This window comes from Meles meles, chromosome 3 (assembly GCF_922984935.1).
Source record: "Meles meles chromosome 3, mMelMel3.1 paternal haplotype, whole genome shotgun sequence".
Classification (NCBI taxonomy): Eukaryota; Metazoa; Chordata; class Mammalia; order Carnivora; family Mustelidae; genus Meles; species Meles meles.
The window spans coordinates 178,520,924-178,547,101 of record NC_060068.1 but is presented as its reverse complement, the minus strand read 5'-3'; the positions used below and the strand labels follow the sequence as shown (position 1 = coordinate 178,547,101).

Sequence of the window (26,178 nt, the reverse complement as noted above, 5' to 3'; positions counted from 1 at the left end):
TTCTTTTCAGGCAACTAATTTTATTTTTTAAAAGGACCCTGGGGCTCCTGGGTGGCTCAGCCAGTTGTTAAGTGTCCGACTCTTGATTTCCGCTCAAGTCATGATCTTAGGGTTGTGAGGTGAAGCCCCACATGGGACTTCACACTGTGTGTGGAACCTGCTTGAGATTCTCTCTCTCTCCCCCTGTTCTCCTGCCCCCCCCCACATGCATGTGCACACATGTTCTCTCTCTAAAAATAAAAATAAGAAATAAGAAAAGTAAAAGGATCCTAATGAAATTGCCAGTGCAATCCGTGCTATAATGATTACGTTAAATTAGGAGGAATTTTAGAATGAGGGATTACCGATTGTTTCCAGTGCAAGAGGTTCAAAGTGGGGCGGGGGTAGGGGGTAGGAAGGAAGAAGGGGGAGGAGATATTTTTTTTTTCCTGTTGTTTTTCCTTTAATCCAAACATAGTCTATAAACATTTTTCTGAGGAGAATCTTCTGCCTGTAGTGAATGAAGAACTTTGACTTCCATCCACATCCTTGTTAGCCAGCTGCCCTGCGCACTGTCCCCGGCACCAACCCCAGGGTAGCGTTTCCGTATAAATCTATATTCTTTCTCCTTTTCCATCTGCCGGGGGCGTTAACATCCAAGCGCGTTTCTGGAAGGCCCACAGTCAGCTCCTTGTGACTGGGGGGCCACGTGCATACGGCGAGTCCCCCTGGTGGTCAAGAAAGGCAGGACGCAGATTTGACTGGAGTGATGCCGGTCGCTAAACCAAAGACCACATGGAGGAACGAACCTGGGCTCTCGTTTTCGTCCGAAAAGCACCTTCTGAATAAATGCCCAAATATTCTGGGAGATGGTATCATTGTGATGTTTCACTGGGATTGGGATGATGCAAATTTTGATAAACTTATTTTTCCAACAGAGATTTTACTTGAATGCTTAACCCAAAATAGAATAAACCGAGATAAATTATCTTATCAGGATCCAAGCAGAGCTTTTTACTCAGAGCTGCGGTAGAATCAATGGTCTCCTCTTCCTCTTCCTTCCAACGTCTCTTCTCTTCTCTGCTCCCACGAGCATCTTCAACTCCTCCTCCTCTCTCTGCATTGTGGTTCATGGCCCTTGTTCCTGTCACCCGCTGTTTCCTAGTCCTGGTGGCTAGCGTTGCTCAGTCTCACGTTTGGGGCAGTTCTCTTCTTGGCCTCTAGTTGGCGACAGGAATGAAGAGAGAAGGCGGCTGCCTGGAGGAAACACTGTAGTGAAAAGGAGGGAAGATGAGGGCTTTTTTGTTCACATTGATAGGAAGAGAGGAGATTTTTAGTCACTAAAATGCCTCTGAGAAGTATTGTGTTTTCTTCATAAATGTAACAAGAGCTAAGGCTTTTAGGTCCCACCCTGGTGCCTGATGGAGCTCATTTAATCTCTTATAAGACCAAGGAGCCGAGTATTATTGCCCCATTTTAGAGATGAGGAAGCTGAGACCGTGGAGGATAGTTAACCTGCAGAAAGTTGCTCAGCTGTGGGGGATTAATCCTGGGCCCCTGGGCGGGTTCTTACTGTCCTAACCACCTGTCATCCTTTGTTGGAGCTCACGTAAGGGCACCAGGGTGGCTCAGTTGATTAAGCGTCATGACTCTTGATTTCACCTCGGGTCATGATCTCAGGGTGCTGAGATCAAGTCCCACATCGGACTCCACGCTCAGCAGGGAGTCTGCTTGAACTTCTCTCTCTCTCCCTTTGCCTCTGCCCCTCCCCGCCTCAAGCTAACTCTAAACTAGTTAATTAATTAATAAGATCGCTAAAACAAGAATCTCATTTAATCACTGTATCAGCATGTGACATACTGTGATGCTTCCGTTTTTAAGACTAAAGCAGACATGTTTTTGAGAACCAAACAGAAAGATGTAAAAGAGGGAGAGAAATAAAGGGACAGTTTGTTTGCTGGGGAGGATTTGCTGCTTGGGGGTTATGGATGTTACACCTGTTTTACCGTCATATTAACTTGGTACAAGTCAGAAAGGTATGGGATGTTGGCCTTCTCTTAAAATTTTTGAAATCGTAACCTCTTTTTGGTGTTTTCAGGACACGTAGCCATCCGGCCACAGTGCCTTTCGTGTGAAGGTGAAAATGTAGATCCCTAGAGAAGTCTTATGTACCCACTCGCCCCGTCCGGGGACCTCTGTGACTATGCCCAGTAGCGCCTGGCATAGGCCGTGTGTCACCCACCCCTCAGGACTCTCCCCACCTCTGTTCCCTTACTACCTGGACGACGGTCCGGATCATGGCAGCCCCTCCCTGGAAAGGCGGCCTTCAGGATGAAGTGACCTCACACCCTGAAATCCCACAGAGCAGAGTCTGGGCCACAGAAAATGCTGAGGGAACATTGCCGTCCTGTAAATACCTCAGTCCCTTCTCGTATGCAAAGAACTTCTCTAGCGCCCATGGTCACTGCCACATTATTTGCAAGAGCCACAAACCAGAGGCCACACAGTGTCCACCCACAGACGAATGGATAAATGAAATGTGGTTACATAGAACAGAATACTATTCAACCTTATGAAAAGAAGGTTGTCACATGTGACAGCGTGGATGAGCCTCGAGATGAGGCTGAGGGAAATAAGCCGTCACAGAACACCCATACCGCACGATTCCGTGTTTATTAGACACCCAGGGTAGTCGAACGCTTAGAGGCAGAAGTAAGACAGTGGTGGCCCGAGGGAAGGGGAAGGGGGGAGGGGAGTTCTTTAATGGTCAAGACTTTCGGTTGTGCGAGGTGAAAAGTCGCAGACCTGTGCTACACAACAATGTGAATATGGTTAACGCTACCAGACTGTGCGCTTACAAATGAAGATGGTGGGGCGCCTGGGGGGTCAGTGGGTTAAGCCTCTGCCTTTGGCTCAGGTCATGATCCCTGCGTCCTGGGATCGAGTCCTGCATCGGGTTCCCTGCTCCGTGGGGGTCTGCTTCTCCTTCTCCCTCTGTTCTACCGCCTGATTGTGCTCGCTCGCTCTCTCTCTCTCAAATGAATAAATAAAAAATCTTTAAAAAATGAAGAGGGAGAACGTTCTGCTGTGTGTTTTTTAACACAACTAAAAATGTGGAAAAGAGCCTCTCCGAGTGGAAAGCAGCACCCACTGGGGGGGTGAGGTAAAGCCGTCAGCAGGACGCACGCCCGAGAGCAGCGGGTGTTGTCTTGGAGGCACGGACTTCAGTCTGCTTTGGGGTCCCCTGTGTTCTGACGGTGAGCTTCCTGCCGGTCTGTTTTCCGCATGGATCCACTCAGTGATAACGGCTTTATCGTCGCCGTGATCTGAGACCCAACACATCCCTTGCATGGTTTAATTAACTGACACATTTTTCCTTTACCAGAGATTTAAATTATTATTATTATTATTATTATTATTATTATTATTATTTCAGGTCATTCTATGTTTAACATAGAAACTTAACTGATTTGTTCTTCATTTGTAACAGTGATGCCAACATAATTTTAATAAGGTTTGTGACCCGGTCTGGGCGTCGGGGGTGGGGCGGAGCAGAGCCTGCTCGTTTGCCCTGTGAAGAATCCCGAGGCATCTGGTGGTCTTAAACCTCATGAAGAATCTCCGTAAAGCAGCAATGCGTTTCCTCTTCTGTCTCCTCCCAGCAATGCAGCAAGAAAGCCTCGGCCTCTCTCCTGTGGCTGTTGAAGTCGTCGGGCATCATCGCGGACCGGCCCTGGCCGCGGGTCTCCCTCACCGTCCTCACCACGGCCATCATCCTGACCATGGCCGTGTTCAACATGGTGAGTCAGGGCTCCCGCCAGGCTCGACCCTCCTGGCTTCTGGTGCCCGACGCGGTGGGACTTCCCAACCTCGGCCGTAGCTCCCCGTGACGGGAGTTACCGCCTCTTCAACTCAGCCTCCGCCCGCGGCACCGGCAGCTTCCCACCTCCCTGCTGGCTATGGAGATGATGCTGAATGCGGGCAGGGGAATCACCAAAGACACAGAACCATCTAGATGCAGGGAGTGCCGTGGGACAGGCGTCCTGCTCTAGAGTCTGAAAGGCCCGATCTCCAACGTTAGCTGCCACCTTTCTAGCTGGGGGATTTTCGAGGTGTTCATTAAACTTCCACGGCCTCCATTTCCACTTCTGGGGCCAGGAGTGAATGATCTAGAAAGAATTCTTGAGACATCTTTGGGGCAAAAGGGTGTCTTTACCATAGTGCGGAGACAGGACCCATGGGAAGGAAGCGCTGCACCGGGGTTGGGAGGAGTGACTGATTCTAAACTCTTAAGTTAGCGGGGCTTAGGGACAGCATAAATCCTAAAGAATGTGGAAGCAAGGCTTCTGGGACCTAGAGAGGCTAGCTGCTTTCAGACAAGGTTATTTACTAGAGTCTCGTAAAACCTTAGGCCCGAGACCCTTCAGCTATAGATCCGTGAGCCAAGTGCTTGGATGGTCATTGCTAACGTAGATCTTGAGGGGGTTTACGGTTATCAGAGGCAGGTTTACAGGAACCAGAGCAAAGCTGTCGTGGAAAATCATGGAAGGAATTCCTGGAGGAGCTGGTAGAGTCTGTGTGCCTCGGGAACCCTGCCGTGAGCCCCCGAGCCCTGGCAAAGTCTGGTCTTGGGCTCTTTCATGCCCTGCTCCCACGTCTAGGACAGCCCCAGGCGGCTTGTGAATGTTAAACCAGTGTCTCTCTTACTAGATCAGTGTAGCCACCGGCTCTGTCCTTCAGAAGAGACACGTAACCAACCCGCGCACCCTGCAATCCTCATTATTATTCTGACATTATCGCCATCGACCGTAAGGCCTGGAGATACTTCATAGTTGGGATGTTTTACTGGTTGTTGGAACTGCACAGCATCATGGTCAGTCCTTGCCTTCCAGAAGCAGGAAATAAGTTGAGGAGGTAGACTATATATATTAAATAATAAGCACATAGTTTTTGCCATTTAGCTTTCATTAGGCATAAAAAGATCTATTGAGCATACGTATGTGCCTGGTGCATTGCTAGATGCTGGAACCCAAAGCCTGTTCCCTGCCGCTGGGAGTTCACGGTGTCCAGGAACTTCGCCTGGAAGCGTGAAGTTCCTGGGTACTTCATGCAGCGAAGTGAAGCGTGGTAAACCCATCGTGAGTCTCCCCCCAGCAGCAGACGTGTGGAGAGGCGGCAAGGAAGGAGGGCAGGGCCAGCTGTGCTGTGTTCTAGGGGATGGGGAGAAGGAGCTCCCCAAAGCGGGAGGAGAGGGGAGGAAGAGGGGAGACAGGCGGCATCTGGGATCGATTAAGAGCAGATGTTTGTGTTAGGAAGTAGCGTCCGGCCTAGGCTGAAGGGGACCTTGGGTGTTTTCTCGACGTCTGTCCTGCCGTTCCTTCGTGGGGCGTGTCCCTTCTGTGATGCACGGGCAAACTCAGGTGAGGCTGAGGCCACCGGGAAGCCAGAGCCGGATGGTCTCTTCTGCTTCCCTCCGCCTAGCAATCCAGCTTAAGGAGTCCTGGAAAAGGGGGGCGGGGGTGCCCTTGGCCTGATAAAACCAGGATTTATCACCTGATTTTTTTAAGATAGAACCTACATGGGAAGCAGACCTGATTGCATGTCAGAGAGAATATTCAGTGGGACTGAGGGCCGGTCACTGTCTGTAAATGGTTGAGGAGCTGAGCACTTAGCAGCAGATACATATATATATACATAAACTGTGTTTCCTTTGGAGAAAAAAATACATCCTCGAGACCAGAAATACATCTCCCAGCATTGCTTTCCTTTCTCGTGGCCAAAGGAATTTGTTGCCCACAGAGGTGGAAAAGTCTGTGCGACACACATGTCAGGAGTATGATAGATGACCCTCGAGACAGGAATGACATGAGGCTTTGCTCCCCCCCCACCCCGCCCCATCCTGAGCCACCTCCTGCAGCAGAGCTGTGGGCAAGGAGGAAGCCAGATGACCTTTTTCTGTCCATCATTTCTATTGATACCTGGTGCTGTGAAATTAGTAGGTCTCTTCCATGCAGACGACCTTTTGTATTTACGATTTCAGAACAACATCATAACACGGTATGAAAGCCGACGTTAGGTAGGGAAAGGAGATCACCGTCCCTGGTTGTAAATCTTTCTAATCATTTCTTTTTTTTTTTTTTTTTTCTAATCATTTCTTATTAACCACAGAAGGGGAAGGGCTTTTTCCCCCAGGGGGGGTCTTTGGCCACATGTGAAGATTTTCAGAGGCATGCCTCCAGCGACTCAGACCGCTGTCCGCTAGGCTGTGACGGTGGGAGACAGACACGGGGTCTGGTGTCACAGGCCGCACTGACGAAACAATCAGAGGCTGGGCGCCAGTGGGTGCTGTGCAGGGAAGTGGACCCCAGGGTCACCCACCCACTTTCTGGCAAGAGGACCCCTTCCGCTGGCACACGGGTGCCCTCCGGTCTTTACCTGGGCACCCGTAAATGCTGCCGGCGTGATTTCTGTGCCTTTTCCCCTAAGCCTGCTTCAAGCCCCATCCTGGCGAGATTTCTGTTTAAGTCATAGAGCTTTTTAGAGTTCCCAGCCCTTCCTCTGGGAACACAGTTTCCAGACTGACTGAGCCCTGCTGCCAAGTGTGGCTTCACGGTTTTGTAGCCCTCTTTAGCCCAGTGAGGCTGATCCAGACCTTGGACTTAAATTGTAAAAGAAGAGCAGCTCTTTCGTGTGTGCGTGTGCGTGCGTGTGCGTGTGCGTGTGCGTGCGTGTGTGTGTGTGCGTGTGTGTGTGTGTGTGCACGCACGTGTGTGTGTGTGTGTGTGCGCGCACGTGTGTGTGTGTGTGCGTGTGTGTGCGTGTGTGTGCGCGCACGTGTGTGTGTGTGTGCGTGTGTGTGTGTGTGCGTGTGTGTGTGTGCGCGCACGTGTGTGTGCGTGTGTGTGTGCGTGTGTGTGTGTGTGTGCGCGCACGTGTGTGTGTGCGTGTGTGTGTGTGCGTGTGCGTGTGTGCGTGTGCGTGTGTGTGTGCGTGTGTGCGTGTGTGTGTGCGCGCACGTGTGTGTGTGCGTGTGCGTGTGCGTGTGTGTGTGCGTGTGTGTGTGCGCGCACGTGTGTGTGCGTGTGTGCGTGTGCGTGTGTGTGTGCGCGCACGTGTGTGTGTGCGTGTGTGTGTGTCTGCGTGTGCGTGTGTGTGTGCGCGTGTGTGTGTGCGCGCACGTGTGTGTGTGCGCGCACGTGTGTGTGTGTGTGTGCGTGTGTGTGTGTGTGTGCGCGCACGTGTGTGTGTGCGTGCGTGTGTGTGTGTGTGTGTGCGTGTGTGTGTGTGCGCGCACGTGTGTGTGCGTGTGTGTGCGTGTGTGTGTGTGTGTGCGCGCACGTGCGTGTGCTGGGAGAAAGCTCCCTGCTCTGCTTAGGCCCCTGGGAAGAAAGTTTAATTTTCCATCCAAAAAATGTTTCCTTTGAAAGTCACAGCCTCACTCTGGTCCCCTTGCAAAGCTCCTATGATTTTTAAGTGTTCTCTTCGGGATAAAGCAAAAAGGCTTTCCTTTTTTTCCTTTTCTTTTTTATCTTTCTGCTTGTACTGTTTCTTAGTTTTCCGTTGGGTAGAATACACGTAAAGTAAGATCTGTCGGTCTAACCGTCTTGCAGTGTGAAGCTGAGTGGTCCGAGTCCGTTCCCACCGCTGTGCACCCACCACGACGAGTCCCAGAAGCTTTTCATCATCCCAAACAGAAACTCCGGCCTGTGAACCTCGAACTGCCCGCTGCCTGCTCCCCAGGCCCTGGTACCCTCCACGCTCCCGACGGGCCATGGGCCTGGTCTAGACCCCTGGTGCACGGAGATTGCCGATGGGTGTGTTCCTGGGTCTGACTGATGTTCCAGTGCACGTTTTCCACGTTCTTGTTTTCTGGGATGCACAGTCCCTCCCCAACAGGGGAGCCCCTCTGTTCGCCCTCAAGTTTTCCAGCCACAGGCAGGACCAGCGGCCGTCTCCTTCTCGACCTCAGAAGGGGGGGCTGTGTGGGCAGAGATGTGAGGGCCGGGGCTGCCCGCTGTCACCCTCCGCCCATGGCCGTGCACGTGGCCCTTCCACACGGGTCTCCGCACGCGTTGCTGGTGTCTCATGTTGATTCCAGCCCTGAAATCCCACCGCCTGTACGAGAGCCTTTACCTTCACCAGAGCTCACCGTCTGCCTTTTCTCAAGATCACTTTGCCTTCAAATCAGGACCCCTTTCCCGCAGTCCTTACTCACGCGGCCACCCTCCCCGCTTCTGACCCTCGTGACCCTGCGCCACCCAGCACTCGCAGACAGACAGACACCCGTTACTGCCTCTGGCCCACACAATTCCTTATAACCAAAACGTCCCCGCACCCAGCTGATGTTTGAAGCCAGACGATGAAGACGCTGCGAAAAACAAAAAAATCTGAAGGCTCTGATTTCTGGGTAGAAAGTTGAATGTCCGTGTGCAGGGTGTTTGTGAACCTCAGACGTGAGACCAGCCAAGCCCTCCGCCCTGTGCTTTGTACATGTTTAATCTGATATTTAACAGAAGTGTTTCTGTTTTCGTTAATATCAGTCATGTAGGCCTGGAATTCTCTAGAAGCGTGGAGCACAACAATAAATAGTTATTTGCTTCTTTACTCGAAATTCTCAAAGCTCAAACAGGAGATGAGGCTGTTCGCATTGGAAACACAGGCGCCAGATTGCCCACGTAATCCTGCTTGCCGGGCAGGAGGAACACGGCCATTAATAATTTAGGCCGATCTGCTACCTCTTTAATCTCCTGTGCACTAATTCATTGAAAAACATTTTCTTTGCAGTTTTTCCTGAGTGACCCAGAGGAAACAATTCCTCCAACTGCCAATACATCCAACACAAGTCTTTCCGCCGTAAGCAATCAGGCAGCGATTCTGCGGGCGCAAAATCTGTTTTTCCTCCCGGTAAGAAGATTTTGCTCATTATTATCGCTTTTGCTGCTTTCCTATAAGCTGCTCGCCCATTCCATGTGATGGCATCCAGGTTCCGATCGGCCCTGGACTTCACTTTTTCCTCTCTGGGGTCCATAACCTGAGAAAGTCCTGTCCGGCTGCAAACCGCCAGCCTTCGGTCAGAGCAGCCCTGGCTGGCGACACGAGTGAGACACCTGCAGGTGGCCGGTGTCATGGGCGTGCTCTCCCAGATGTCTCTTGCTTCTCTTCTCGCCCTGCTACATTTTATACCGGGTATCTCAGCCTCTGCCATTTGAGTGTAAGTCACTGACGTTCTGGATTCATCGCGTAGAGGTTTTGCTCATTGTCCCAGGGGGTGGGTGTCAGCTTCCTGACTGATGATGGGGGGGGGACCACATCACGTATTTCTGTCCCGCCTTTGGCTGCAGACACTGTGCACGGATAATAGCCTCCCGTAACCCTTGCCAGCTGACTCATTGCAACTGATGTCCAGAAGGGCCAAGATCACAATTTCAGAACTTGCTATCATGTCAGTCTTTTAAGTGAAAAGGGTTGAATCAGTTACTTGCTATTTAGTAACTTTGTTTCATGAATCATTTATGTAAAAGCAAAACCAAAAGCACTGACACCCTCCTGTTCTTCTTGATCATCTAAAGTAGATGAGATCCTTCCTGTCTAGTGCCCGTCCCATATCGTCAGTTCCGCGAGCGCTGAAAGAACCATTTGGGGATTGAAGTTGGTAATTTCAGTAAGTGTGTACGCTGTAAAAATTCCTCACCAGGTCTTTAAACTCCACTAGCTATGGTGACAAAGATTTCCTTCCTCGCTCTTTCGCTGAGTTGTTCCCTTGTTATTTGGCTTTGATTCTTTTCCCCAGCTGTCTTCAGTTCCCCAGGAAGCTCCCAGCTCGGTGCACAGAGCAGGGGTGTCTGGGGTGTTTCAGAGAAGGCTTCCGAGGCAAGCTGACCAAAGTCCCTAAGGCTGTCCTAAGCTCTGTCCCTTGTGCACGGGGTCCTGGTCCTCATTAAGCACTATCGTAAACCCCTGTGAGTGTCAGACAGCATCCTTCTGTTTCAGTGATGTGAAAAGTGAGAGACGGGATGCGTGGTGAAGGTTTATCAGCTGTGATCTCACTGTGGGCAGCTTGGAGCCGCCTTCTGTGGAGAAAGGAGCTGCGGTGCAGCCCTTCCTCCCTGGATGCGGGACACTGGTTCGCACACGGGGGTACACAGGCCCACGGAGGGAGAGAGCATCCCAGGCAGCGTTCAGAGGGCATTTTCAAGGGTTTACAGTGACTGTGCATTTTCATAAGAAAGGAGCACATAGCTTCCCAAGCATTTTTTAAATATCCCTCCATCCATCCATCCAGTGTTTTCGGATGGAACAGCCCACTGTGCTGGCATCAGTAAAAGCCGTAAGTTCATCTCTCTGAGTCTCATTGATGTAAGTCCCTGTGACATCTTATTTTCGAAAGAAGCAAATCGTTAGAAGCCCAAGGTGGGGAAAGTAGCATGTATCCAATCTTAAAAGATTCTGAGAAAATACACAGTAGACTCTTTAACCTCCAGGTCTGTCTTCGTCCACAAGCCCCCGGTGTCCCAGTAGTGAGTCCTCAGAAAGAGGATTCTGATGAGCTTTGCCGAGGAAGCCCCACATGCCCGAGTGGTGTCTGCACAGAAACTGCATCATGAACGTGCTGGAAACACTGTGGCTTCCGCCTTCAGAGATGGGAGGGGAATGTGCACGACTTGGACATCATTCCTCGCAAACCCCATCATACGGGTTACCTGAGGCTGACAACGTGGTGGGATATGAAGTATACAGTGATAGAACTCGGGCCGTCCGGGGGGCTCAGTCGGTGAAGCGTCTGCCTTGGGCTCAGGTCATGATCCCGGGGTCCTGAGATGGAGCCCCACGGCTCTGCGGGAAGCCTGCTTCTCCCTCCCCCTGTTCTTGCGCTCTTGCTTGCCCTCTCTCCCTCTCAAATAAATAAATAAAGTCTTTAAAAAAATAAAAAAATAAAGTGATAGGACTCGTAATGATAATCTGTAAGAGCCACAAAAAAGCATAAAAATAGGCATACTTTTTGCCCTGCAATACTAATTTCAGATATTAATCTCACAGGTGCAAACACTGAGCTACAAAGGTGTTCGTCCAAGTGTTTATGTAACATCAGAACCAAACAAGAAAGTAAAAGGAAGCCAACAACCTAAAAGTTAGAATAAATTTAATTGTTTAAATAAATTCTGCTATTCAGTTATACACAGCCATTACAAAAGACGTTGCAAAATATTTAGTGACATAGAAATATATATTCACAGTCAACTATTGAGAAACATCGCTTAAAATCATTCCAGAAAAAGTTGCCAATTTTCTAAAATACTAATCCCAGTAATAAATAGCATGCACACACACGAAAAGGCTAGAAAGGTAGACCCAAAATAATCAATAGTGGCTCAAGTTGGTTGTTGGAGATTACAGGAAATCCTTATTTTCACATATGCCCTTCATGTATTCCCTAATTTTTTTTTAAAGATTATATTTGAGAGAGACAGAGGACACACATGCAGGAGCAGGGGGAAGGGCAGGGGAGACCCATGGCCGAGCTCAATGTGGAGCTCGATCCCAGGACCCCGAGATCATGACCTGAGCTGAAGGCAGAGGCTTCACTGGCTGAGCCACCAGACGTCCCCGTATATTCCCTGACTTTTAGCGTCAGAGGTATCGTTCCTATAGAAGGAGGAAAGGTCATTTTAGAATACCCAACAAAGTCAGCCACAGAGGATTTTTGCCATGAGGCCGTTCGTACCATGTCGGACGTTCGTATTACTTCATTTGATTTTTTTTTTTTTTTTTATTTGACAGAGAGAAATCACAACTAGGCAGAGAGACAGGCAGAAAGAGAGAGGAGGAAGCAGGCTCCCCGCGGAGCAGAGAGCCCGATGTGGGGCTCGATCCCAGGACCCCGGGATCATGACCTGAGCCGAAGGCAGAGGCCTTAACCCACTGAGCCACCCAGGTGCCCCGTATTATTTGAAAACCTGCCCTGTGAGGCTGCTGTCGTGCAATCCCCGTTTTCCAGGGGAGAGCACTGAGGCCAAAAGAAATGTAAGGAAATTACCCAGGAAAATATCGGTGGTTTCTTTGGCATTAAAATGCAAGTTGACTTCATCGATCAGCTTTATCAAGTGTGTTAATAACCATATTAACTAATGTTAACTTCCTTAAGAATAACTAATAGTAACAACTGATATTTAGTAATTCAGTATTACTTTTAATTAATTGAATGTTAATTTTAAATGTTAATAAAGAATGCAGTCGTTAACTAACATATTGACTATATCGGAATTCTATAGAAATAGCTCAGTAGTCCTTACACCCAGTGGAGTCTGTCTGGGAGCCTGCCCTCGGGACTCTTGCCCACCTGAGCGTCCCGCGGCAGGTGCCTTGTCAATGCAGACACGGATCTGCCGAAGCCCTGGCCTGGCCTTCTCAGCGGGCCCCCTCATTCACCCATCCCTCTGTCTGCAGGCTGCATGCCTGCCTTTAATCTGTTCCCAGACCACCTTGTGCATGGCCTCCAAGTGCTCCAGAAAGCTATTTAATAAGGATGGACTAAACGCGACTTCCCATGAGCGTATATATTCTAGGAAGTGTTCCTGAAGTGTGAAAACGTTTGAAAAGTCTAAGACTGAATTCTAAAACGTGAAGCCATAGGCGTATTTGCATAGGTATTGGTACCTATATCATGACGGTGGGAAAGGAAACCTCTCCAGCCCCGGTCCCCAACTGCCAGCACTCACACGTGCGTACACACGGCGGCTCCCAATTCTGCTCCTTGCATTGGGCTGCGCTTGTCGGTAATGTTCATTTCTATGGTTTTCAGCATTTTCATAGCAGCATCCTGTCGGAAACGGAGCCTCCCCACCACCACCCCCCGCCAGCTCCCAAGGCAATTTCATGGCTTTTAGGGAGCAGTTCTAGAATGCTCCTGATTACTCACTGAAAGACCGCTAGGTTGTAAACCAGGGCCTCAGACTCCTGGGTGGGGAAGGCCTTGTTTTCACTTTGTCTCTTTGTTTCTTTCTTTCTTATTTTTTTTAATCTCCAATCTGTCGTGGAATGATACTTTTGAAAAATGTAACAGTGACTTAGCAGAAAAATGAACTAAAAAAAGACATGAGGAGTAGAGGCCTGTATCAGGGATCCAGTGGGGACGAGCCTCCGTGTCAGGCTGCTGCGCCTCTTCCCTGCCCCAAGGGGACCTTCCCGGGTGCTCCGGTCGCCCCCAGGCCTGGTGCATGTCCTGTCGTGAACCCCCACACCTGCTGTCTGAGGTGGCTCCTTAGCCATTTAGCAAAGGTAACAGTGGCTGAAATCCGTGGAAATAAGGACTGGCTTCAGAGCACAGACCCCCCCCCCCCCGCCCTTGCCTCCTGCTTTGGGGGAGACTGAGGCCCTGCTCCTGCCTGCTCCCACGGTGTCTTCATTCCGTCTTGCCTCTCGGCCAGCCCGGGCGGTCCCATCCAGCCCCCTGTCTTCCCCTCCTTTCTTCCTCTTCTCCGTTGCAGGGTGAGCGCTGTCAGCACTGGGAAGAACTGACATCCCATCCGGGGGGTAATTCCGGTCAAAGAAAGGAGGCTGAGAACCCTCAGGGCCCCTTACAATGCAGTCACCTGTAACACGGCCTTACTGGGGGAAGCTTCACCCCCGAAAGGGTGACCCATTGCCCTGTGACCAGGAGGATCGCTGGTCTTGCTGACATGAAGGTCCCCGTCCCCGCGAGTGTGGGTCTGTGCTGACACGGCGCGCACCTCTCACAGAAGAGGAAGGGCTTGGTCTCACCAGGGCGGCTCACTCCTCGCCTTGCTTTCTTCCCCAGACCAGGATGGATGCGCTGATGCCACTAGCCTTCCAGACGGCTTACTGCGGGCGGCCTTAGCCAGCGAAATAAAAGGGCTCAAGTGACAAAAACAAGCAGCTCACCCATGGTTTACTCCATATAACGACACGAAAATTGAGTGCCTTACCAGCTGGGCTCTTTTTTTAAAGACAGGGTCTATCAAGCATCAGTCGGATCTGTGCTTTATTGAAATTATTAGACTTTATTGCGTGTGGCTTCCCTTCTAGGAATGCTGACAGCCGCTACCCCCATTCACAGAAACAGTGGCACAGCGGAGAAAGGCTTCGCGCGACTGGCGACCTTTCGTTCAGCAAGTCCCTCCTGGCGGGCAGGGCTCTGGACCCCACGCTCTGCTCACTCTGTTCCGTGACTTAAAAGGAGGACATTCTTCCCCTTGTGTCCCAGCCAGCTTAGGTCCCTGGCCCAAAGAAACCCCACGAATGAGCGAGCCAACCAAGGATGGCCCGGGGCCGTCCCTTCTTGACGATGTCCGCTGTGGGCAAGAGCGAGAGTCGTGGCTTTCCGGGGCCACACAGGATGGAGTGTGCTTTCCTCCTCCCGCCTGGTTTTTCCCATTTCCTGGGGCGCCTGTCCGCTTCCAGGGAATGCGTGGCTCACCCTGCCCAAAGCCTTGTTAGTTTGCAAAATCCTTCCTGGTGTAGACCCACCGTTTCTCTTCTAATGAAACGCCTCGGCCTGCTTGTGGCTTTAACTGAACTACCTGCAATGATTCTGACCCTCTTAATAAACAAAGAATCGCAAGGCTAGGAGAGATTTTGTGGTCTATGACTTTTTAAATCTATAAATGGGTACAGAGTCCTGTTTTCATTTTCGAGAAGTAAAGGACGTCTGCTTGTAAGGACACACCTTCAAATATAGATGGTTAAAAATTGTTTCTGTGAATACATTATATGTTTATAAAAAAAAAAATTGGAAGGGGAGGCGAACCATAAGACAGACTATGGACTCTGAAAAACAACCTGAGGGTTTTGAAGGGGCGGGGGTGGGAGGTTGGGGGAACCAGGTGGTGGGTAATAGGGAGGGCACGTATTGCATGGAGCACTGGGTGTGGTGCAAAAACAATGAATACTGTTATGCTGAAAATAAATAAATTTATAGAGAAAAAAAAATTGTTTCTGTGTGGCAGTCTGCACAATTACTGCGTTCGCTACACTGGGTCAGGAGGCGCGGAATGAGTAGTTCTTCCTAAAGCAGAAGTTTTGGGGCATTTACCACCGGGTCAGAACACAGAAAAGGGCATCTGCTTTCACAGCCATTTTCATCAGCTGCCCGGGTGAACTTGGCGGTGACCCCCAGCTTTACTGCTCACTGCAGCCTTTCTCAGCAGAGACCCAAAGTAACCCCCCGATCTCTCTCCCTGTTCCAGTACTTCATCTACAGCTGCATCCTGGGACTGATTTCCTGCTCGGTTTTCCTGAGGGTCAACTACGAGCTGAAGATGTTGATCATGATGGTGGCGTTGGTGGCCTACAACACCATCCTTCTGCACACTCATGCCCACGTCCTGGACGACTACAGCCAGGTCTTATTCGAGAGGTAACCTGCGTCCTCCTCCTTCTCCTTGGTTCTTTCGTGGGACGTTGAGAACATGAATGTGTGTTGAGTCAATGACAATGAGCAACACCCTTGTGATCGGTCATCGTTGCTTGCGGGTTTCTTTAAAACTGTGGTGCGGGGAGCTGGTGTGTCTTCATTCTAAATTGTATAGAATTGGTATCGTCATGTACATGTAGGGGACAGGAAGTAGTTTAGAGAGGTGATTTGTGTTGATAAGTATAACCTAGGGTTTCTCTTCCTCGGCATTGTTCATACTTCGGACTGAATGAGTTCCTGTTGTGTTGGCCGGTGGGGGGCCATCCTAGGCATTATACGATGTGTAGCAGATCCCTGTCCCCTACCCTCTCGACACCAACACAACCACCCCCTCAAGTCATGACAACAAAGAATGTCTCCAAACACGGCCAGGTGTGCCCACAGGGGCCAAGTGCCCCCTCACCCCTAGCTCAGAACAAATGAATCAACATACACGAAAATAGCAGAAAGTAAGTGGATATATTCACAAGTTGCAGCATTAAACTTCTTATGGGAGATTTCCTAAACCACCCGTGTGTGGAGGGAGTATTATCAACCAGAAACTCTTCAATGAAGAGACTAACTTGGGAGAAAAGATCCAGCTGTGATCACATCCAGCCCTGAGGTTGGGAACATTGGAGGAACGGTCCTCAAGCCCTTCCTCGGGTTTATAAAAGGTTTCTTGTCATCGAATTACTTCCACAAGCTTACAATGAATATTTATCCCCTGCTTGGAAAAAAATGCAATCATTATGATGTTCTCCATCTCACATCTTGATAGCAAAACATTTTATATCATGCACTAGATTTATTTCTGGATCCACCAGCCTTCAGGGTTTTTCTATAAGCGTGTTGCATAAGCCTCCATGAAGTATCTGTATTTCTTTTAACATAAAATAAATTCCTTAAATATATTCCTAGATGTGTGGCTCCAGAGAGATGGCTTGTGTTCCCCACGCTCGGCCACTTACTTTTCCACTGGAGGCTCAGGGTCAAGTACAGTGAACACCTCACTGTGTGCGTGTTCCATGCCAGTGAGAGCACTTTCAGAAACACCACGGCAGCGTGTTCTTCTCGCATAATTTAATTTCCATCATCCTCCACACCGGGAAGCCCTAATAATCTGTAATCAAGCTGAGAGGAGTGGAGTTGCATAATGGTATTAAGGAAAGTTTATGATTCCTTAGCAAGGATGAGAATGAAATCAGGAGTTAATTTCCCAATGAATTCTCCAATTCACCAAGCAAACACGCTTTACTGTTTCTCTGCTCTACCCAGAGAGCCTGTATCCAGTCCTTCCGTAAATGTGGTGTTACTGATTTTTATGCACAGTTGACGATGCCGCTGAATTTCCCTTTATTCAATTTGAAGCCCCTGACTATGCTACACATCCAAAGAAAAAGAGGAAATTAGATCAGCGAGTTTCTGATGGAGAGAGAATCACTTCTGGGGACCTGAGACAGACACACGATCTCTGCTTAGAACTGAGCAGCAGCAGAGTCGTTCCTTGGTTGAAGAAGAAAAGGAGTGTTAACTTTCAGAGTCCTTTCATTTCCTCCAAGATCTTTTGTGGGTCTTCTCCTAGTTTTGTCTTTCTAAGAAACTTACAGCTCGAGAGGGCTGACCCGAGACGCCTCGGGGACCTGCCTTCACTCCCACAGAAGCCAGCGTCCTGCCAGGAGGAGGGGTGCACCTGTCTCCCCAGCCTCCTTCTCCTCTCGGCAAGGTCCTGGCATTTCCACACCCACTTCCTACGTGAGCTGCCGCGGGACCCTCAGAATGAAGAAGCATTCCTCCACCGAATGATGACGATTACCGACAGAAAAACAAAACACCTTGAAATTAACACATCTTCTCAAAGTCCATTGAATTCCCAAATGAGAGACTCTTAAGAGCAGGAGACTGCACCTCCCTCCTGATTTCTCCAGCCTCAGTGTGTGTCTGATGGAACTCTGGAACTCAATGTCAATGTCAAGAGATTTTTCCCACCAAACACCTGCTAAGGCTTTCCCCATCCTTTGCCCCGTGTCGATGCTGACACAACTCTTTCTGCTAGGATCCTTAGAAAAACCAAAGCCCCCTGATCTGGGGCGGTGCCTTGAGATGAGACATCCCTAAATCCCACAGCCAGAGGCCCCCTTCAGGGAGGGGCTCACAGGAGCCCCAAGCAGCATATCACTTCCTGACTGAGCTCATCTGTGTCACTGAGGACAAGCTTGGTCCTGTCTCTTTTTGGACGTATTTCTGGTCTTTGCATCCTTGCCCTCCCTTTCCACTCCTGGCTTCCTGGTTCCTATCCTGGTCTTCTTTCTGGAGTGTGCACTTGGCTATGGCAGTGAGTGTCCTTGGTGCCCACCATGGCCTCTAGACTGGCCCCCATGTCGGCCCCAAGCACCACCAGCTGACCTACCCCATGTTTCTGCTGAAGACCTAGCAGCCTTCTCACCCTGCAGAGGTGGAGAGTATCTCCCCCCGATGGATCGGCTGGGCTCCGTTACCTGCCGTCTCCTTTTCTATGATGCAGATACTAGACAGTCTCAAATCGAGGACAGAGCAGGTCTAAACCAGGTACCACTCTGATACCCGCAGTGTCTGTAACCATGCCTGCCATCCAGTAAGTAAGGAGGTGCTCGATAATCACCTGTTGGATACGTGAGTGAGAGCAGGTGCACTGCCAAATAGTTACTGGCTGTAACGAAGTCTCACGTCATCTTCTTCCCTGAAGACAGAGGCTCATTGACGGTGTGTCTTTCCAGGGACAGCTGGAAAGCATCTGCTTTGTTTGCAGTCTTATAGTTCAAGGGCGAGGTCCGAGAGGGCACCTCTGCTCATAAGGCAGTGCCAGGCCATCTTCCGAATACACAGTTGGGGGATGCTGTTGTCCTGTATGTGAGTTCGCCGTGACCCATGTTTCAGGGACCTGTCAGAACCAACTGCACGGGACATTGATCATGGACTGGCCAGCAGGACAGAACAAGCCAACAGGGCAGGTTTTTGGTTTTTTTTTTTAAAGATTTTATTTATTTATTTGACAGACAAAGATCACAAGTAGGCAGAGAGGCAGGCAGAGAGAGATGGAGAAGCAGGCTCCCTGCTGAGCAGAGAGCCCAACGCGGGGCTCGATCCCAGGATCCTGGGATCAAGACCCGAGCCGAAGGTAGAGGCTTTAACCCACTGAGCCACCCAGGCACCCCAGGGCAGTTTTTGCCAACAGGATTAGCAAAGAAAACAGGAGAAGTATTCACTAGAAAAACTCCAGATCCATGGATTCAGAAAAAGGCATCAAGGATACTCTAACAGATTGACGACTATGGAAAGCGTACCCTAAGGGAGATACAAAGACTACTTGGAGAAGGTGTGCCGCGAAACATTCATTAAATGGAGGCCAGTGATGCCCCTGTACCTATCACCACCTGTTTATGAGATTCCAGTTCAGTCCTCATGGGGAAGGACGCTCAGAGTTTTCTGGTGTTTAGAAGGTCCAGAACAAGGCATCCCCTCCTTCTTTGGCATTTATAACATCCTCCATCTTTCTGTGAGTACAGGATGCTTTACGGAACCGATTAATAGCCATTCTGGTTCCTACCTATGCCACTGTCTCCCAAAGCCCTCAGCCAACGCGGCCCTGGAGCCCCGGCGCCCTTCCCGGTGACGGTGATGGTCATGAGCGTCGCTACTGCTGGAAGCTGTTTGTGTTTCAAAGACACTGTCCCTTCCCGAGTCAGAGGCTTGCCACAGAGTCCGCAAGATGCTGTCGGATCCTTCCTGTGAGTTTTTACCTTACAGAACTCAAGGGATGAGTGTTACCATTTCACACGGACCCGGAATGATGCTAACTCACCTGGATGTGGGAAACTTGCCTTTAATTCCGAAGAGGTGTGGGGGTGGGAGGGCTCGGACAGAGGGGCTGACAAGGAGCCCCATGGGCTAAGCAGCTCTGTCTGAGCACTTCGTGGAAAAAGACAAGTCCTCCGCAGACAGCATATGACTGAGGCGTGTCCGTGAGCAGCGGCACCCAGGGCAGCTTCCATTGTTCTCCTCTCTGTTTCTCCTGCGTCTCATCCACGACACGGAATTCGAGGTTTCGCGACACATTTTGACAGCGTCCCAGCTTGGGATCCGCCAGTGAGATGCTCCCTGAGCGTCTGGAGGCGCGGCTTGGGGCGGGGGTGTCTGGGGGTATCCCAAAGCACCCGAAATTCCTCTAGAGTCTCCTCTTTTTAAGTTAAAAATGTATTCCAAATTGACATTCTAACCCATCGCATATCCAAGTTAATGTTGAAAATTTTGCAGTTACTTTCAGACTCAGTACCTCAGCTTCTCTTGCCCTTCCTGATTCCCGCGCCCCGGGCCGGCTCCAGCAAGTACGGCACACACGCTTCTGGGGGGCTGACCCCCTCCAGCAGCCGCCTGGGAGGTCAGAGAAGGAGAAGGGTCATCCAAGCTGCCAATTTAACAAAAGAGCCAGTCATCCCAGGGCTACTCAAGTTCCACCAAGCTTTCTTTTTTTCCTATAAAAAAGCAACCATTAGTGAGCTGCTTGGTGATTTCACCTCAGAATTCTGCTGTGATGTGGGGCCACCTGCAGGAGGGTACTCGGGTTTTAGGCTGTGTCGTTTGGTTTGGTTTTAGGATGAGGGGAGAGAGGAGATCCCACAGCGCCTGGGCCAGTGGACTGTGCAGAGCACAAATGTCATATCCTCACCTCCTCAACCTCCAAGGCCAAAGCCATGCCCAGCCCTGCTCCTTACTGCACCCCCAGACCAGTTCTTTCCCACTCGAAATCACCTCTGCAGAACGAAACCATGACCACGTTCACGGGTGTGTAACTACAGCCTTAGCAGAGGCCGGCCGTACCGCCCAGCCCCAGTCTTGTCTTCTCTTCTGACCCGCAGCCGCCAGCAGGGCTCGTTGCTCCACGTGAGCTTGTCCCTCCGTGTGCTCGTCTATTCCAGCCCAGAATGGCTTGCTTTGCAGTTATGAAGGATATTCTGAGAAAGCACGAGGCTCTGGGCCGTCTGTCCTTGGGTGACATCGGGCCACCCTCTCTGGAAGACTGCATAGGATTCTGGTGGATCTCTGTTCAGCCAGGAGAGGAATGAGTGTCTAGGAAGGAAGTCCCTCAGGTTTCAAACCAACATGATTATTTGTCTACTTGTTCATTTGCTTTTATGACACACTTCTGTTGAACACCCTTGGTATGCCACGCCTGAGGGCTGGAGCCAGAGCACAGACATGAAGAAAGTGTAGTCTCTGTGGTCAAGAAGATCACAGGGGTGCTTGGTGGCTCCATCAGTTAAGCATCTGACTCTTGATGTCAGCTCAGGTCGCAATCCCAGGGTTGAGAGATGGAACCCCTGCATCAGGCTCCGTGCTGGGTGTGGAGTCTGCTGATTCTCCCTCTTCCTGTCCCTCTGCCCCTCCCCTCCTCGTGCTCGCTCTCTCTCTCTCTCTCAAGTAAATAAATATTTAAAAATGAAAAGAAGAAGAAGAAGAGGAGGAGGAGGAAGAGCACAGAAAGTCTCCATAAGAAAATCGGGTTTCCGCGGACGGCCCGCAGATGCGTCAGCATGTCGTGCGTACGCTCATCGTGCGCACCCAGGAAAGGAGGAGCCTGTGGATGGGGCGTGTGTTCGGGAGCCCAGAGCTGACTGATGCTGGGAAGGACTTGGAGATCTGTGGGGATTTGGAAGCACAGGAAGGAAGTGACTTCACCAGCGTGAGAGAATATGATGTTTCTCTCGTCTTTGCTTCAACCCCTCCCCCCACCGCCAGCGCCATCCAGTCACAGTGGTTTGGCATCTGTCCGGGGACAAAAAAGATCCGTTGCAGGAGCTGGAGGATCCAGCAGCTTATGCCACAGGGCCCGAGAGGCATCTCCTGCACTCAAGGGTCAGGTAATGGGCCTACGGGCCCCGGGCTGTGGGCCCTGCAGCAGCTGTGAACCAGCGCTAGCCCCTCTCGGCTGTGGTCCAAGAGCCCCTAGAAAACACTTGACCCATGACCCACAGACAGAGCCTCGGAGAGCTGTGGTGCAAGTCCAGGTTTCCAGAGCAGGGGTTCCAGCACATTGTTTGATCACACTAAAGTGGGTAAGAGGAACGGCTTGACTCTCCCACACCCCCTCTTCCCCAGGAGGGCACGGCTGAGGCCCAAGGGAGATCTCCCATGCAAGTGAGCAGCCATGAAGGACGCTGCCAGAGGGACTCCCCTTTGGCCTCATCCACAGTGCTGAGTCCTGAGCTGCATGGCGGGGGCAAGGAGTGGCTAGCCAGGGGCAGGTAGGGACTCAGGGACCCGGATCCTAACTGCATCGTGGCCTCCTTTGGGAAGCCCGCCCAGGAGACACTAGGAACACCTCGCCCATGGATCCCCGCACCTCCTGCACCCCGACCCTGTGGCCGGCTCCTAGCCCATGCTCCCACGCTTTGGCAGATGGCTGGTGAGCACACACAGAAAGCCGGCTCAAATCTCAGGCCAAGGAGAGACAGAGCACAGACTTTAGCAAGTTTTGTTTGAGAAAACAAAAGGAGGCTGTCAGTACTCTGCCTGGTGCCCTGCCCGATGGAGAGGAGGTGTGAAAACTTAAGAACTCTGCCACGAGATTTCATTTACAGTAGCAACAAAAACCATGTGATACCTAAGAATAAACCTAACCAAAGAGGTAAAGGATCTATACTAGAAACCACAGAACACTCATGAAAGAAATTGAAGGAAACACAAAAAGATGGAAGACAATTCCATGCTCATGGATCGGAAGAATAAACATTGTTAAAATGTCTGTCCTGCCCAGAGCAATTGATACTTTCAGTGCCATCCCTATTAAAACACCACTGGCATTTTTCAAAGAGCTAGAACCAGAAAGACCCTGAATTGCCAAGGGAATGATAGAAAAAACAGAGCTGGGGGCATCACATTGCCTGACCTCAAGCTATATTACAAAGCTGTGATCACCAAGACAGCACGGTATTGGCACAAAAACCGACAAATAGACCAGTGGAACAGAGTAGAGAGCCCAGGTATGGACCCTCAACTCTATGGTCAACTAATCTTTGACAAATCAGGAAAAAATACCCAATGAAAAAAAGACAGTCTCTTCAATAAGTGGTGCTGAGAAAATTGGACAGTTACCTACAAAAAAATGAAACTTGGCTGTTCCCTTATACCATACACAAAGGTAAACTCCAAATGGACAAAAGACCTCCATGTGAGGCAGGAATCTATCAGAATCCTAGAGAAGAACATAGGCAGTAACCTCTTCGATATCAGCCACAGCAACTTCTTTCAAGATATGTCTCCAAAGGCAAAGGAAACAAAAGCAAAAATGAACTTTTGGGACTTCATCAAGATCAAAAGCTTTTGCACAGCAAAGGAAACAGCCAACAAAACAAAGCGGCAACCCACGGAATGGGAGAAGATATTTGCAAATGACAGTCCAGACAAAGGGCTGATATCCAGTATCTATAAAGAACTCCTCAAAGTCAACACACACGAAACATAATCATGTCAAAAAATGGGCAGAAGACATGAACAGACACTTCTCCAATGAAGACATACAAATGGCTATCAGACACATGAAAAATTGTTCAACATCACTCGGCATCAGGGAAATACAAATCAAAACCTCAATGAGAAACCACCTCACACCAGTCAGAATGGCTAAAATTAACAAGTCAGGAAAGGACAGATGTTGGTGAGGATGCAGAGAAAGGGGAACCATCCTACACTGTTGGTAGGAATGCAAGCTGGTGCAACCACTCTGGAAAACAGTATGGAGGTTCCTCAAGAACTTAAAAATAGAGCTACCCTATGACCCTGCAATTGCACTACTAGATATTTACCCCAAAGATACAGATGCATGGAATGTTACTCAGCCATCGGAAAGGCCATTTGCATTGACGTGGATGGGACTGGAGGGATTATGCTGATTAAAGTAAATCAAGCAGAGAAAGACAATTATCATATGGTTCTACTCATATGTGGAACATAAGGAATAGCATGGTGGACCGCGGGGGAAGGGAGGGAAATCTGAAGGAAGGGAATCAGAGAGGGAGACGAACCATGAGAGACTAGGACCCTGGGAAACAAATTAAGGGTTTCAAAGGGGAGGGGGTAACAGGGTGTCGGGTGTTAAGGAGGGCACGTGTTATGATGAGTGCGGGGTGTTATATGTAAGTAATGAGTCATTGAACACTACATGAAACATTCAACATCAAAAACTACCGATGTACTGCACAGTGCGTAAGGGAACATAATTAAAAAGCAAGAAGAGAAAAGAAGTGCACCACAAGGGGGAGCAAGAGGCACAGAGCAGGGACCACAGACCCAGGAAGCCCGCAGGCACTTCCGTCCCAGACTCAGTTAACAAAGACTGGAAGGCGTAACTGCTCTGCCAAGTTGAAGAAAGCAATGAAAAACTTCAAGGAACACAAACCCTCAAGGAAGAAAGGAACAGAGGAGCTGAAGAACAGCCAGGGAACCATGAATAACATTCGTAAGTCCTCACCAATCAGTGTTACTCTCAATGGAAGTGGAATTCTCTACCCAAAAGGCAAGATGGGCTGGATGGATGAAAACAAACAAGAAACAGCAGGTGCTGGAGAGGATGTGGAGAACGGGGAACCTCTTACACTGTTGGTAGGAATGCACACTGGTGCAGCCACTCTGGAACATGTATGGAATTCCTCAAATAGAATTCCCAATGGATGAAAGACCTAAATGTGAGACAGGAAACCATCAATATCCTGGAGGTGAACACAGGCAGCAACCTCTTTAACCTCGACTACAGCAACTTCTTACCGGACACATCTCCGGAGGCAAGGGAAACAAAAGCAAAAATGAACCATCAGGACCTCAAGATGAAAAGCTTCTGCACAGTAAAACAAAACAATCAGCAAAACTAACATGCCGCCTACAGATTAGGAGAAGATATTTGCAAATGACAAAATATCTGATAAATATCTGATAAAGGTTAGTATCCGAAATCTATAAAGAATTTATCAAGCTCAACACCCAAAAAACAAATAATCCCATTAGGAAATGGGCAGAAGACATGAGTAGACATTTCTCCAAAGAAACATGCAGATGGCCCACAGACCCATGAAAAGACGCTCAACATCACTCATCATCAGGGAAATAGAGATTAAAAACTGTGATGAAATACCTCCTCACACCCATCAGAATGGGTAAAATTCACAATTCAGGAAACAACAGGCGTTGACGAGGATGCGGAGTAAGGGGAAACCTCTTGTCCTATTGCTGGGAACACAAACCAGTGCAGCCGCTCTGGAGAACAGTATGAAGGTTCCTCAAAAAGCTAAAAATAGAGCTACCCTACAACCCAGCAACTGTACTACAAAAACAGAGATTCAGAGGGGTACATGCCCCCTGATATTTATGGTAGCACTATCAACAATAGCCGAATTATGGAAAGATCCCAAAGGTCTATTGACTATTAAATGGATAAAAAAGTTATGTGTGTGTGTGTGTGTGTGTGTTGTGTGTGTGTATGTATACATATATACATATTTGTATTTATATTTATACACACACATATATATGTATATATATTGAATATATGTATTCAATATATATATGGAATGTATATATTCCATAGATAGATAGATAGATAGATAGATAGATAGATAGGGACAATGGAATATTACTCAGCCATGAAAAGGAAATTGCCATTTACAACAACATGAGTGGAGCTAGAGCATAGTATGCTAAGTGAAATAAGTCAGTCAGAGAAAGACAAATACCATATGATTTCACTCCTGTGTGGAACTTAAGAAACAAAACAGGTGAATATAGAGAAAGGGAAGGAAAAATAAAATAAGATAAAATCAGAGTGGTAGGCAAACCATGAGAGACTCTTAACTGAGGGTTTCTAGAGTGAGGTGGGCAGGACTGGGTTTAATGGATGATGGGATTAAGGGGGGCACTTGTTGTGATGAGCACTGGGTGTGGTACGGAAGTGAGGAATCACCAAATTCTACTCCTGAAACCAGTATTACACTGTATGTTAACTAACTAGAATTTAAATAAAAACTTGAAACAAGGGGCGCCTGGGTGGCTCAGTGGATTAAGCCGCTGCCTTCGGCTCAGGTCATGATCTCAGGGTCCTGGGATCGAGCCCCGCATCGGGCTCTCTGCTCCGCAGGGAGCCTGCTTCCTCCTCTCTCTGCCTGCCTCTCTGCCTACTTGTGATCTCTCTCTCTCTGTCAAATAAATTAAAAAAAAAAAAACTTGAAACAAAAAAAAAATAGAGTTACCATATAATACTGAGTTTCCTTAGGAACTTCTTAAAAATAAGAGAGACCTATTTCCTCTAGGAAAACATAGATTTTAAATGTAAGATCGTGTTTGTGTCTCCCTGCCTGGACTGCTTTTTCTCCTGAGAACTGAAAATGTCATTTGTTACCGCGACTGAATCATTTGCCTTTAGGTTAGAGACTGGTCCACCAGGCAATTCCTCCGTATTACTCATCTAATTTTTTAGGTTTCTTTGATCTTTTATACTCTTGAAACTTGAGGGCCAGAATGATTGCTCCGTTAACAGCCTCAGGATACGGGCCCACTGTAAACTGGTGTGTGGCTGCAGGCTCATTTGGGCATCTGAGTCTCCAGAGCCCAATTTTTAGGTATGAAAGAAAGCATATTCAGCCACATTTTGGCTAGAACCGTCCCTGACTTAGAAACTTTCCCAGTTATGTTAGTGCTGTGCCCCCTACTTCATCACTCAGGGATGGCACAGCCAGACAAGCGAAAAGTCCAGGATGGATGTCAAC

General features: G+C 49.2%; 1 protein-coding gene across 2 annotated transcripts in view; it reads left to right on the top strand.

The window, feature by feature from the left end:
* ADCY2 (adenylate cyclase 2) overlaps nt 1–26,178 on the top strand; it is a 407,413-nt gene that overhangs the window by 341,237 nt on the left and 39,998 nt on the right. For both annotated transcript variants that reach the window (XM_046000686.1, XM_046000685.1), the window contains exons 16-18: nt 3,642–3,779; nt 8,764–8,883; nt 15,183–15,352. In XM_046000686.1, coding sequence (XP_045856642.1) covers nt 3,642–3,779; nt 8,764–8,883; nt 15,183–15,352 — 428 coding nt within the window. The remainder of the gene's footprint in view (nt 1–3,641; nt 3,780–8,763; nt 8,884–15,182; nt 15,353–26,178) is intronic.